Genomic DNA, 14,330 nt, shown 5'->3' with positions numbered 1-14,330 from the left:
TACCCACTAGAGATTGTATAGGGTTCCACTTAGAGATGCCACTAAAATGTCTTGATTATTTGTGGCTATTGTCAGATGAGAGGTCGCAGTGACCTCTTCCTAAGGAAGATTCTCGTGCTTCAGTATCAAATTTGCAAGAAATGTTGTGATTAAGAGCCCAGTATTTGGAACTAGCCTTCAAGTCCTGAGTTTGCTCCTTAATAGCTTTGTGACTGTGGTCAAGTTATGTAACATTTACAATACAGTGATAATAACTACCTATTCTTAGATTTGTTTTAAAACCCAACTAAACTAACAAAAGTAAAATGCTTGGTATGGTTCATGGCACAGAGTAAATGCTCAATAAATTTCAGCTTCTATTACTATTATCATCACTAAAAATATAGTTCAGCACTGCTAATAATATGCTGAATGTTCACCTGAATGTGGTTCTTTAAAAGTAACTTTCAAAATGGGAAATAAATCAAAACTGTTTTACTGTTTCACTCATACTACTCTGTTTTCTGTGCACTTCCAGGCACAGTGGTGGTCCAGCAGTTGATGTCAATGATGATTAGCAAACATGATCGCCTCTTCCCCAAAGATGCAGAACTGCAAACCAAGCCCCAAGACGGAGTGAGCAACAACAACAATGAAATTCAGAAGAAAGCCACCATGGGTCAGCTACAGAACAAGGAGAACAATAATACCAAGGACAGTCCTGGTAGGCGGTGCTCTTGGGACAAGTCCGAGTCTCCCCAGAGAAGCAGCATAGATAATGGATCCCCTACAGCTCTACCAGGCAGCAAAACCAACAGCCCAAGAAACAGTGTTCACAAACTGGATGTCTCTAGGAGCCCTCCTCTCATGGTCAAGAAGAATCCCGCCTTCAATAAGGGCAGTGGAATAGTCACCAATGGTTCCTTCAGCAGCAGCAATGCAGAGGGTCTTGAGAAAACCCAACCCACTCCCAATGGGAGCTTACAGGCCAGAAGGACCTCTTCACTGAAGAGTTCTGGTACCAAAATGGGCACCCACAGCGTGCAGAATGGAACGGTGCGAATGGGCATTTTGAGCACCGACACACTTGGGAACCCCATGAACGGTCGCAGCATGAGCTGGCTGCCCAATGGCTATGTGACCCTGAGGGACAACAAGCAGAAAGAGCAAGCAGGAGAGTCAGGCCAGCACAACAGGCTCTCCACCTATGATAATGTCCATCAACAGTTCTCCATGATGAACTTTGATGACAAACAGAGTGTCGACAGCGCCACCTGGTCCACTTCCTCCTGTGAAATCTCTCTCCCTGAGAACTCCAACTCCTGTCGCTCCTCCACCACCACCTGCCCAGAACAAGACTTTTATGGTGGGAATTTTGAGGACCCTGTTTTGGATGGGCCCCCACAAGATGACCTTTCCCACCCTGGGGACTATGAAAACAAAAGTGACCGGAGGAGTGTGGGCGGTCGAAGTAGTCGTGCCACCAGCAGCAGCGACAACAGTGAGACATTTGTGGGCAACAACAGCAGCAACCACAGTGCACTGCACAGTTTAGTTTCCAGCCTGAAACAGGAAATGACCAAACAGAAGATAGAGTATGAGTCCAGGATAAAGAGGTGAGGAAAATCTGGACCTTGTAACTGCCAGAGAGGGTGCAACAGGCCCCTACTGTGGGGCAGGCTCACACAGAGGGTTTAATATACTGCTCCAGAGTCAGAGACCCAAGTTCAAGTCTTAGCTTCACCATTTGTAAGCCGTGGGACTTTGGGAGAGTTCACTTCATCTCTGTGAGCCTCGGTTTCTTAATGTGAAAAACTTAAATACTAGTAGCATTTATCTGAGAAGCATGTAAGAAATCATTGAACATTGTGCCTGGCACAGAATAAGTGCTCAATAATGCTCTCTCTTGTTATGATTAAATATATAGGTTTGTTTTAGAGGGCTGTGAGGGAAGGGGAGAATAAGGAGCCAGTTTTCATTGACAAGAGGAAGATGAAATGAGGGTAAAGAAAAGTTGTAGATATAAACACACCTTTATTTTTCATTCTTTCAATCGTTGAATGCTGAGAGAGTGTCTGCTTCTGCCAGGCTCAGTTCCTGATGATTCAGCAGTGAATAAAAGAGACGAAAACTCAGCCCCTGTGGAACGTGCTTCTAGTCTACTGGAGGAGACAGACGAATAAGAAAATAGATCCTATGCTCAGTAGAAGACTAAAGCAGGGAGGCGGGGAGAGAAGGGTTAGTGAGGTGTAATTTTAAATCTAGAGCATTCTAGGAGGTTGAAGAGGAAACTGTGCAGAAACCTGGGAGAAGAGCAAGCGGGAATGCCAGGATGTGGGACGGGCACGGAGCTCAGAGAGGGCAACTGGGCCTAGTGACAGGGCCTCAGGGATCATTTTAAGCCTTTTGCTTTTACTCTGAGTTTGGACTCCGTGAAGGTTTTTAAGAAAAGCGATGACGTGAAGTGTATTCGTATGGACAAGGGAAATTGTAGCCCAAATGGGGAGCCAAAAGTATGATTTATTTTAGCAGCTATGCTAAAACCTAATTTTTCTCTGTTTACATCTTCCCGTAAGATGACCAAGGAAGAAGGTTGCTTAGCAACTTCTCCAGGGGAGCAACCAGGCAAGATAAGGGGGCGTCCTGTGTTCACAGGGCCCCTAGCTGTCAAACACTCCATGAACTCGAGAGGCGGGAGTACAGAGAATGGAGCCCAGGACTCACAAATATAGCCTTGTGCTGGAAACTTGAAAGTCACCACACCCCACGTTTTCACCACGGTCATGGAAATTACAAAGCTGCTTGTTTTTCTGTCCTCCTTGCAGTGCAGTGCAGGGGAGAGAACACTAGGCTCAAGTCAGGAAAAGGCCTGAGTGTCAGTTCAGCATAAAGCAGCCCCTCTAGTGGTCTGAGTTCCAGTTTCAGGCTGTGTGTCTTGGTGGACCTTTTCCTGCACAGGTGTTCTAGAATCCTCATAGCTCATGAATAACTATCTTTGTCTTGCTTCAGCTGCTTTCATGGCTCCAAACCCCAAATTCTTTCTTTGTTTACATATATAGTGGACTTTAATTTATTTTAATATATTTTCCATCCATTTGTCAATTATCAGACTGGAAGATACATATTTTCAAGAGCCATGGTAAATATAAACAAAAATACGTTAGATTGAAACATTACTTTTTTAGAAAGTAGCTTTTGTAAACTTCACTGAATGGAAACTTGCTTTGAAGTTTTCTATGTAATGGCAAGTTACAGAAGGTTTAAATAAGAAGAAAAATGGTGTTATCATCTTATAAGGTTGCGCTTCCTTCTGAATGCGGTTTTTGGAACCACTGGCTACCAGAACTCTGAACTGCTGCCAATGCCTGATGGTAAATTAGGACTTAGTGCTGTGAAGCAAGAGATAGCACTTTAAACTCGTGTTAGGTTGGGAAAGAAGTTATCATTCTGGATGATACTGATGTGCAGATGTACACATTCATTTATGAGAACATTGATGATGCAGTTATGTTCTGAGTCTATGGTGCATTTGAGAGACTTTGATAAAATCATAGATTTTTCCAATAGAATGTCATCTCAATGGGTCTTTTCACTGTAGCATTCCTACCCACCTGAGAGGCAAAGGGAGAGGTCCACCACAAAGCAGGGCAGAGGAGCTGCCACGTGCCCAAGCCACAGAAATGTAAGAGGTGACTGTTCTAGTTAGTTTTAGATCATTCCTATTTACAGTTACACATTTCTCTTTCAATTCCTTCTTAACTCCATCCCACAACTATTGAGATTGGATACATACACACATACATACCTGGATAACTAGATAGACAGATAGATGATAGATAAATACATAGATATTTTACTTTATCAGTCATTGATATATATGTCTTTTAGTTTTTTAACTTGTGAGTTTGGTGTCCTCCTACCCTCCAAATTATTTTCTGAACTTATTGTATTGTGGTCAGAGAAATTTATTTGCATGATATCAATTATTTGGTCTGGTAAAAACTAATTATTCTCTTATTAGTGGTTTGGAGTTCTATATATGACAAATACATCAAGTCTGTTAATCAAGCTATTTGAGTCTTTTTTTCATAAAGACAGTTGATGTTCCCAGCTGTCAGCTGAATCACTTTGGCTCTCTGCCTCTCTTATACTGGAGGCCTCATCCCCCCAATGTGAAAAATAAAAACCCAGTCTCTAGGTCCTCCATCCAGGACCAATACTCCACGTGTGCTTCCACTTGCTGTTTTAAATTTGAGTTTCTTCCTCAGGTCTGATACCTCAATATGCTCTCTTGTTTCTCGGCAATGTATTTTAAAAATATTTTTCTTATATATTTTTCCAGCATCATTCTGTTTTTGCAGTGGGAGGGCTTCCTTCTGTATTTAACTCAGTCCATTAGATTCCCGGAAGTTTCATACAAGTGCCTGATACATACAAATGTATCAACCTATATTTTTAAAGGATTGTCTTCCATCATATTTAAGCTTGAATTCCTTTCAACATTTTTAGTTCTAAAATAAATAGCTTTAGAAAGCAAAGAGAATATGTTGTAGAATAATTCTGGGTGGCAACCAGCACACTCTCAGGTTGTTAAATAAATATATGATCGTGTGATCAAAATAGCCATCTAAACTGATTACAGACTGTGAAGTATTTTATATTTTTTCAATTCTAGTTGCTTACAAAGGGAGAGCAGATTCACTTTTAAGTATTCTTATCTGAATGAAATATCAACATATGAGGCTTCCTTATTCCGAAACAGAAAAATGTGAGATTTTAATTTGAAAATTGTTATTAAAATAATTAGATTTCTGAGAGCTACACACACATTACCTTTCAAATTTCAGGTGCATGGTAAATTTAAACATGCCCTGGGACCTGGCTCAGAGTGGGAGAAATTAAAAAGTCATCTATTATTACCAACATACATCTTAGAATAAACAAATGCTTAATACTCCTCTTTGAGCAACAACAATAAATTGTTTTGGAACTTAGTGATTATGGAGAAAACACTGTTTTCAAGGAAGTTATCTAAAATGGTACAATTATCCAAAAGAATACAGCTCTCAGTCTATAGAGGGAGAAATCTAGAGATCTCAAGATATAGTAACAACTTGGAAGGCAGTAAGAATTGCAGGTAACAAGCTAGTTAGGTTGATCTCATGGTCAGAAAGCCTCGGGTGGATTACTTATTCAACACACGTCATCTCTACTTCTCCCGTCAATGTACCGTGCTACTTTTGCTACCGCTTTTATAAGATAGGTCTCTATATATGTCCCAGAGAAGTCCTTTCTTAGCAGTGGACTTAATCTATCTAACAGTGGCATTTTCACTATTACTTTTCCTTTAATAGAAAACAAATATGATTGCTTTCCTTTTCTTCCAACTTTATCGAACTTTCCCCCTTTCTCTGTAAAACCAAATTTACATTCAGTGATCCAGGAAGCCTTGTGGTTTGGGCTGCCTCCTGCTTCTGCCATTCTATACTATGTGACACTGGGCTCTGGCTTCTCTGTGCTGACATTCATTCAATCACTATGAAATGACAACTAAGTACTTCTGAGTGAGGTCATGAGGTCTTATTAAAATGGTAGTAAACCATCTTAGTGAATTAAAAAAAAACAGCAACAGGGGCCAGCCCAGTGGCACGGTGGTTAAATTCACACATTCTGCTTCAGCAGCCTGGGGTTCACCAGTTCGGATCTCGGGTGCAGATCTATGCACCACTTGTCAAGCCATGCTGTGGCAGGCGCCCCACATATAAAGTAGAAGAAGGTGGGCACAGCTGTTAGCTCAGGACCAGTCTTCCTCAGCAAACAGAGGAGGATTGGCAGCAGATGTTAGGTCAGGGCTAATCTTCCTCAAAAACAAAAAAATAAACCAGCAACAAAATAACACCTTTTAGGTCATTGGACTTTCCTTCACGGATTTGAAAGGATTCGTTTTAATTTCCGAAGCATGGCAGAGACAGAGTTCAGAAAATATTTGTATCCCTCTTGCATGTCAAATGAATAAAATCACCTGTCTCTTATTCTTTCCCCCACCCTTTGTAGCTTAGAACAGCGAAACTTGACCTTGGAAACAGAAATGATGAGCCTCCACGATGAACTGGATCAAGAAAGGAAAAAGTTCACAATGATAGAAATCAAAATGCGAAATGCCGAGCGAGCAAAAGAAGATGCCGAGAAAAGAAATGACATGCTCCAGAAAGAAATGGAGCAGTTTTTTTCCACGTTTGGAGAGCTGACAGTGGAACCCAGGAGAAGCGAGAGAGGAAACACGATATGGATCCAGTGAGCCCGCTTTCTCCCGCTGTCTCCAATGGATCTGGGAAGGACTGGGGGGGTTCCAGGGGGAATATTCTGTGGGATCAGGTGGCTGGTCACCTGGCTGTACAGTGCTCTAACTGGTGAAGGAATCTCATTTACAGACATTAACCATCTATATCCGCAATGTGTACCAAAGTTATATCATGCCCCATAATGCTACTGTCAAGTGTTACAACTGGATATGTGTATATAGAGTAGTTTTTAAAAAGTAAACTACAAATGAGAAGCATATCTCAAGAATTATTTTATTGCAAGTCTTGTATTTAAAATGTTAAATCAATATGTTGTTGCAATTTAGCTTGCTTTCAAGCTTCACCCCTTGCACTTAACATAAGCTATTTTTGGCATTGTGTTATCATCAGCTTATTTTATAGATCAATATTTTTATTTCCCTTTTTGCTGAGGAAATGAAGATAAGCAGATATATGAATATAAATATATATATAAGATGAGTTATTAAAATCAAAAGAATACTTTGTGGCCGTGCTGTTTGTGCCAATAGACCTTGCCATGACCAAAAAGAGAAATGTAAATAATTTTATAAAATACATTGAATCACCAGGAACCTTTGAACTGCTCTTTAAATTCTTCCCTTGACACTGCTCATTGTCTTTGTGAGGTGACTGGACATAGGAAGTCTTGGACTGTGTGAAAAAAAGTCCCCTTCTCAAGCCCCCTTGGCTGCCTTGCCTGTTCCACAGATGCGTGTCTGCTATGCAAAAAGCATGTTAGAGGGGAGAAAATGGTAAAGAAAAGCATTTAACCAGTCATGCCTTGAATTACTCTGACCTTCTGGCCTGTCTCTGTAACTGCTGGCTGGTTATGGGAGAAAGTCTCCCTGCCATTTGCAAGTTGGGAAACAATGCTTGCTAACCCATGCCCACACGAGCACCTGTCATTCCCTCAAACCTCTGTCCCCCCTCCCCCGACAATTGCACTCTGGAACGCCAGCCGTGAAACAGCATTACTGTGTCCCTCTCAGTTAAACTGCTAGAGTGTGTGCCATAGAGTGACAGTTTTCTCTCATTCAGGCTGCCTGTTCCCTTGTCCTCTGGAATGCTGTCTGCACGACAGCAGGCGAGGGCAGTTTGCAACAAGTGCGAGGGGATGGAGAGGAAGGGGCCCAGAAGAAGGAGACGAGTTTGGAAGAAACACACTCAACTATCTTGCTTCTAATTTCTACAGTATTTTTCTTCCCTGTTGAAAACATTCGTTCACAATAAATTCTAAAACGTGAATGCTTAAAGGTTCGATTTTGACAAATTTGTGAACACTAGTCATGCAAACTTGCTAGAGGTGCCCAGGGCTCTCTGGAGCTAGAGTCTGGGGAGAACAGTTCTTCACACTTCAGTAAGGCAATGATTTTGAGAAGCCAGAAAATAAATCTTTCTCACACTAGAACAAAAAGTCACAAAAGGCATAATTGGAAATAAAGACTACTTGAGTTTACAGGCTCTGTGTTGTTTGAGATTTCCATGTTTGTGTGTATTTATTGATTTTCAATGGGGAGAGTGATCCTTAAAGTCTTCATCCTTGTCACCATCCTGCTGTTGTTTATATCTTTCACTGAGCAAGCGTACGTGCTCCTTTGGTGTCAACCACTATCTACATAGCAACACTTTCTTTGTCTTTAGTTCCTTTTTCTTTATCTTTAGTTCCTTTTTCTCTCTTTCCTGGTTTTTTTTTTTTTTTTTTTTTTGGCTGAAGAAGATTAGCCCTGAGCTAACGTCTGTGCCAATCTTCCTCTATTTTGTATGTGGGTTGCCACCACAGCATGGCTGACAAGTGGTGTAGGTCTGTGCCTGGGCTCCAAACCCATGAATCCAGGCTGCCAAAGTGGAGGACAGAGAACTTAATCACTAGACCACAGGGCCAACCTCCTCTTTCCAATTCTTTAAGCAGATACTTCCACCTGGATATCCTACAGGAAATTCAAACTCAAAATGTGCAAAACTGATCTCATAGCTCTTTCTGTATACCTTTTCATCTTTTCCCAGCCCCTATCTTAGTTAAGGAAAACCTTGGACTCATCCATGGAGCTATATGATGCAATAGTAAAAAACAAAGGCTATGCAGTCAAACTGCCTGATTCAATTTTCTACAGTCTGCTAGCTGTTACTGAACCTTCTGCACATCAGTTTTTATTGTAGTGTGGTAATAATAAAAACCCTCCCCTCATAGACTTGTTATGTGGTATCAGTGTGGTGGCTTGTGTCAAGGGTGCGCACAGCACCAAGTGTGCAGGAAGGACTCCATAAATGTTTGTTGTTATTTTTCTCTGCTCTGCCCTCTTCTCCACCTTTAAATTCACTCACCACTTACTGTCTATTCCACCCATCCTCGCCTTCGTAATCTGCTCTCTTTGACCAGCTTTTCCTCATCTTCTGATGAAAGCATCTTACCTAGCCACTTTTGTTCCAGTACCTCTCCTCTACTTTAATCTTTGCAGGCTGCTCTTTCAAAGTCACCCATCTGACCATATCATGGCCTTGCTAAGACATTTGATGACGCTCACATACCCACAGGGTAATGCCCTTCACATAGTGCATAGGACTCTGACCCACAGGTTCATTCTCATCTTCTAGCCCTTCCCCCAACACCTGCCACACCATTTCATGCTTCTGGAACTTTCCATCTTCTATTGTGGTGTCCATCTTGACTGCCTTTCTTCTATATGGCACACTCTAACGATCTCTTTTTAAGAGCCAAATTAATGTCAGCTCCCCTGTGAAGCTTCCTAGGATCTCAATGCAGAGTTAGTTACCGTTGGTGCTTCTAATTTGCATATATCCCTTTTAGGCTTTCCCACATTTGACTATTTGCTTCACCAAATGAGAAGCACTTTGGGAAGCAGCACGGTAGAGTGGAAATTGCAGGAAACAGAGTCAGACACACTAAGATGAGTATCTCAATATGCCTTAGGCAAGATACAGGACAATGACAAGTCACTTAACCTCTCTGAGCCTCAGTTTTTTCATCTATAAAGTGGAGATAATAACTCCTACAAAGACCAGATGTTGTAATACTTAAAGGTGGTACGTAACGTATCTATCCCAATGCGTGCCACTTAGCTCCATTTAGGTCTATTGAGAAATGGCACTTCTTTAGATCCCAGAATTGCATCCTATTGATCTTAAATCCCTCCCCCTTCACCCTTTATGCTGTAGAGTACTAGTATGGAGAGCTAGCAGTCATTTTGGCCTTTAATTTATGAGAGATGCTGTTGTTAATTTTAGTTGTCTATCTTAGTGATGAGACCTCCAGTTGATGGATACCATGAGCAGCTTGTCCATCTAGGTTTCTATTAGTTCTTCTGTTAATTCAACTAAAAGCCTAGAAAATCTCAGCTGCAAATTGACATAAGAAGAGATTGGAAATAAGTATTTAGGTAGTATCCAGAGTTCATCTGCTACGTCCTATACACGCTTCTTTAAAACTATTTAGGTAACTACAATGATTCTTGAATTATGAGCTCAGGAGAAAGGATTTGCTTCCAACTGTTGAGTCTATAATATTGGTTTTACTGGTCAAACTATATGGCTGGGTATCCTTTAGAGAACATTTAAAATAGAATCGCCTGTGACATCAGGCCAACTAAAGTGTAGATTTTATATATAATTTTATTATGAAACAACTAAAAACTCCAAGTGGAATTTAAATAATGTCATTCCTATTTATTTTTATTTGTTCACAAGCTGAGGCCTCCTTTAGGTGAGACAAGTCACCATTGTGGTCTTTTGCTCTCCAGCCATACTTAGTTTCTTAGGTGCAGGTTAGGAGTAAACAGAAATAGGATTTAGTCAGAGGTGTTTGTTTTCCTTAGATGAGTAGAGTGGTAGAGGATTAAGGGTTTGGAGAACGGGTACAAGACAATAATTGTGACGAGGAACCACAGAACTAAGCTGGTCAAGGAAGGAAGCAATGACATAAGGGGATGACAGTGAAAATTTAGCAGTCAATGGCTTGAAGATACTTTGGGAGTATCCAAGAGTGTCTGGAATGATGGTGCTAAAGCGAGTGACCTACAAAGAGAGGAAGTAATGATCAGACAGTGGATGCTTGAAATGGAAATTTTGGTGATGGTGCAGTTATTGGTAATGACACGGTGTGAATCATGGGCACAGGTGTCTCCAACCCCTTCATCTTCTATCACTCTACTCATCTGAGGGAAAAAAACCTCTGACTAAATCCCATTTCTGCTTACTCCTAACCTGCACCTAAGAAACTAAGTATGACTAGAGAGCAAAAGACCACAATGGTGATTTGTCTCACCTTTATATTTATCTTCATATAAATATGGTTCACGTGGCTCTCGTCACTGTTCAGGAAATTATCTCCACACTTTCCAAGGTCAGTTTCACACTTCTCCTCTCAAATCTCCATGAACTCTTCCCCTTCTCGTTCTCAGCTGATAACCTTGTGTATTTACTGAGAAAAAAATATCAGAAGAGTATGTCCTTATGTCCCATCATCATATCTACCAAACTACCTATGTCTGTTCTGTGCACACTGCCTCACCTCCTGCTACAGTGACCGTGCTGCCTGCTCCAACCAGGCCAGCTGCTCTTCTCATATGCTGGAGTCCACCCTCTGGCCTTTTCAAGCAAATCGCTCCTGTTTTCTGACTTCTATATGTGGAGCAAGAGATGCCTCCATCTTTGGACTTTTATTCTTAATCTACTCCCAGTCTCTTGGTCTCATACAGTCTCATGGTTTTAAATAACACTTATAAGCTGATTACTCTCAGATTTGTGTTTCAGCCTGACTTCTTACCTTAACTCCAGCCTTATAGATACTCTCGCTAATTCACTTGGGTATTTAATAAACATCTCCAACTGACATTTCCAAACACAAATATCATTTTCTTCACAAATATGTTCCTAACCCATTATTATTCACCATCTCAGTGAACTGCACCATCCTTTATCTCATGGTTTAGATTCTTAAAAAATCTGAAGTCATCCCTGATCACTCTCCTTCTATCACATATCAATCCATTGGAAAATTTTGTCAATTCTGCCTTCACAATGTATCCTTAATTATATCCCGAATGCACCCGCTTCGCAGTACCTCTGCTTTCCAGTCCAAGCCCTGTCATGACTTTCTGGACTACTGTTATACCCTACAATGGACTCTATTTCCATTTTTTGCCTTTCTTCCTCACCTCTGCTCTCCACTCAGCAGCCAGAGGAATCCTTTTAAAAGAAAATTTAGATTATATCACTTCCCTGCTCAAATTTATCCATCATCCTCCCATATATAGAATGCAGACATGCATCACTTAATGACAGGGATGCATTCTAAGAAATGCATCATTAGGTCATTTCACCACTGTGCAAACATCATAGAGTGTACTTACACACACCTAGGCTATATGGCACTAACTTTATGAGACCACTGTTGTACATGTGGTCTGTCGTTGACCAAAATGTCGTTATGTGGTGCATGGCTGTAAAATCCCAAGATCTTGCCATGCTCTGACCCCTCCCCACCCCTCCAATTTCATTTACTTTCCCACTTTCTCTTGTCCATTCTGCTTCATCCACAAGATTCTTTTCCATTCTTTATATACGCAAGCAAGCTCTTACTTCAGAGCCTTTGCACTTACTTTTCCCTCAGATACTGACATGGCTCACTCCCTCACTTGATTCGGGTCTCTGCTCAAATATCACGTATTCTGAGAGGCCTGCCCTGACTACTTCATCTAAATAGCACCCCTTCTCATGTCTTATTCTTTTAACCAGCTTTGTTTGTCTTAGTGCTCCCCACTACCTTACTCTTCCATCAGAAGGAAGAGGACACGAAGGCAGGAAGGTTGTCTGAATTCATAGCAACTATGTGTGCCTAGCATAGTCCTTGGAAGACCGAAGTGCTCACTTCAGGTTTGTGGCTGAATCAATGAGTGAGTGTTCAGAGCTCAATGTCAGATTTCTGGTTCAGATATTCAGGGATGTTCTGAGTTGGGGTTTTTCACAGAAAATAATAAATGCCTAAATTCTACCTTATTTTAGGGCTCTAATCACTACCCACAGACTGCACAAATTTCAGAGATTGGCTTCACATGAGAATCTCACTGCAGAGAGACGCCAGGACCCGTTGTGATGTCATTTGATGATTTGGAGATTTTGATGCCAGAAATATGAGCCTCGAGCTCAGCATCCAAGTCCAATAACTCTCAGAGGAAACATGTATCAAGTAAACTTTAGGTGATGCAGAAAAGAAACATCCATGCAGTTTTTGGTTGTTGGGTTTTTTTCACCTCCGAAACTTCATCTATTTTGTCCAGGATACAGATATCATAAGCCATTGATAAGGTCTCAATACGTCATCACATTTCTCCCTTGATCTGGAGACTGTCCTTTGTTTAAAACAAACCAAAAGATAGCAATCTACCTTTTAATTAAAAGAACAAGACTGAAGATAAGTATATTTCTTCATTGAGTTAACACAGGCCTACTTGTGTTTTTCATTTCCATGCTTTTTTTAAAAAAATAAATTGTAAAAATGGTTTTATCTCCTATCATGTTATGGAAAATATCCAAAATTCTCATGCTGATTCATTAAGTGTACCTACACACAGTCAGACAAAATGGTAACATTGAATGAAGCAGATTTCTTGTTTCATTGCTATGAGGGAATAGTAAAAATGGACTTATTCAAGTCACACTACTAATTTGAACACATTATTATTTTGAAAGAAAGTAAATAAATAAGACAAAGATATTTTGCTTTAACCACTTCTTTTTAAACTGAAAAATTTATTTCCTCTGAAGTTTTGAGGATAAGGACTATGCTGCATTTGTGTCCTACCTAGGACACACAGATGTTCTGTAAATGTTTTTGGAATGGATGCATGTACCACTTAAGAATATAACTCAGAAATTAAGCTAGAATTTTAGAGCAATCTCCTTAGAGCTTCATTTGCACCAAATCCAAGTTTGCAATATACTAACGTTATGGAGGAAGCAATTGCTTTGTGAAAGTCTTCCTTTCATAAAAGAAATACTTTAGTATTAGCAGTTCCCTTAGTCCATGTAAAATATTATTTGGGTTATAAAAATTGATTTTTCATATAATTGCTCATACACAATATTTTCACAAATGTGAATGTAAAAGTATTAACGGAAGGCCAATTATGTGTGAGACACTTTTCTAGGCAGAGTGTGGAGAGTGTTTAAGGTGAATAACATTGTGTATCCACTTTTGAGTTGCAGACAATCTGGACTATTAGCTAAAGAGAAAGCCCCCAGACAAGATCTGGGAAGGACAGTACCAGTTCAGGGACAAGGAAGTGAAGCCACTCGCTCCCCGGAGTGAAACTTGACTCCTCAAAGTTGCATTTCAGACGTGTTTTTTTTTTTTTTTTATTTTATACCAAGATAAGCATGTCTTTAAAGCAAGAAATATATGACATAGAGAGGGTGGGAAATTCCACAGGGGTGTTTGACTCTCATTTCTGCATGTGTCATCACATTTCGTGTGTTTGAGAAATGTACATTTCTACAGCTTGTTTTCAGTAACTAAAACAGTACACGCTGATCGAAAAGGTTGAGCAGATGGAATTCAGTCTGGAGCTGAGAGAGATGACTTGCCACATACCGTGCTCCCCAACATGAAGATGATGGGGAGATGATGGGTCTGAGATGGTGAGATTTTCAGTGTCACTACCGTACTTGCAAATGTCTTCCAGACATCCCTTTCAAAATCCTTGGAGGAAAGGCTCATTACAAGGACAAAACACCATTCTGATGAATTGATAATGTCAAAAACCTCTGCCTTGGTTACAACCCAGTGCACTAATTGAGCAAACAGAATCATTATTCCAGGTTAGTTGTTACTTAAATGACTACAAGAAAGGTAGTTTTCAAGACCTCTTTCTTCTCCTCACTGTAAACTGCAAACCCAAATATTTGGTACTCTTTTATGGTAGCTGGTATGAACCAATAACTCCTTCTGATCTTTTCTCTCCATCAGTAATCTTGTGGAACACAATTTCCCTTCTTAATATTCTGGGTATTTTC

The 14,330-nt window shown here is 40.5% G+C and overlaps 1 protein-coding gene across 10 annotated transcripts in view; it reads left to right on the top strand.

Annotated features, from left to right (window-relative positions):
* ARHGAP24 (Rho GTPase activating protein 24) overlaps positions 1 to 7,758 on the top strand; it is a 705,468-nt gene extending 697,710 nt beyond the window's left edge. For all 10 annotated transcript variants that reach the window (XM_070505415.1, XM_070505414.1, XM_014854138.3 and 7 more), the window contains 2 exons: positions 518 to 1,595; positions 6,034 to 7,758. In XM_070505415.1, coding sequence (XP_070361516.1) covers positions 518 to 1,595; positions 6,034 to 6,277 — 1,322 coding nt within the window. In that variant the 3' untranslated portion in view covers positions 6,278 to 7,758. The remainder of the gene's footprint in view (positions 1 to 517; positions 1,596 to 6,033) is intronic.
* Positions 7,759 to 14,330: the final 6,572 nt, after the last annotated feature.

The sequence above is a fragment of the Equus asinus genome, chromosome 3 (genome assembly GCF_041296235.1).
Source record: "Equus asinus isolate D_3611 breed Donkey chromosome 3, EquAss-T2T_v2, whole genome shotgun sequence".
Classification (NCBI taxonomy): domain Eukaryota; kingdom Metazoa; phylum Chordata; class Mammalia; order Perissodactyla; family Equidae; genus Equus; species Equus asinus.
This window is presented reverse-complemented; position numbering and strand designations above follow the sequence as displayed.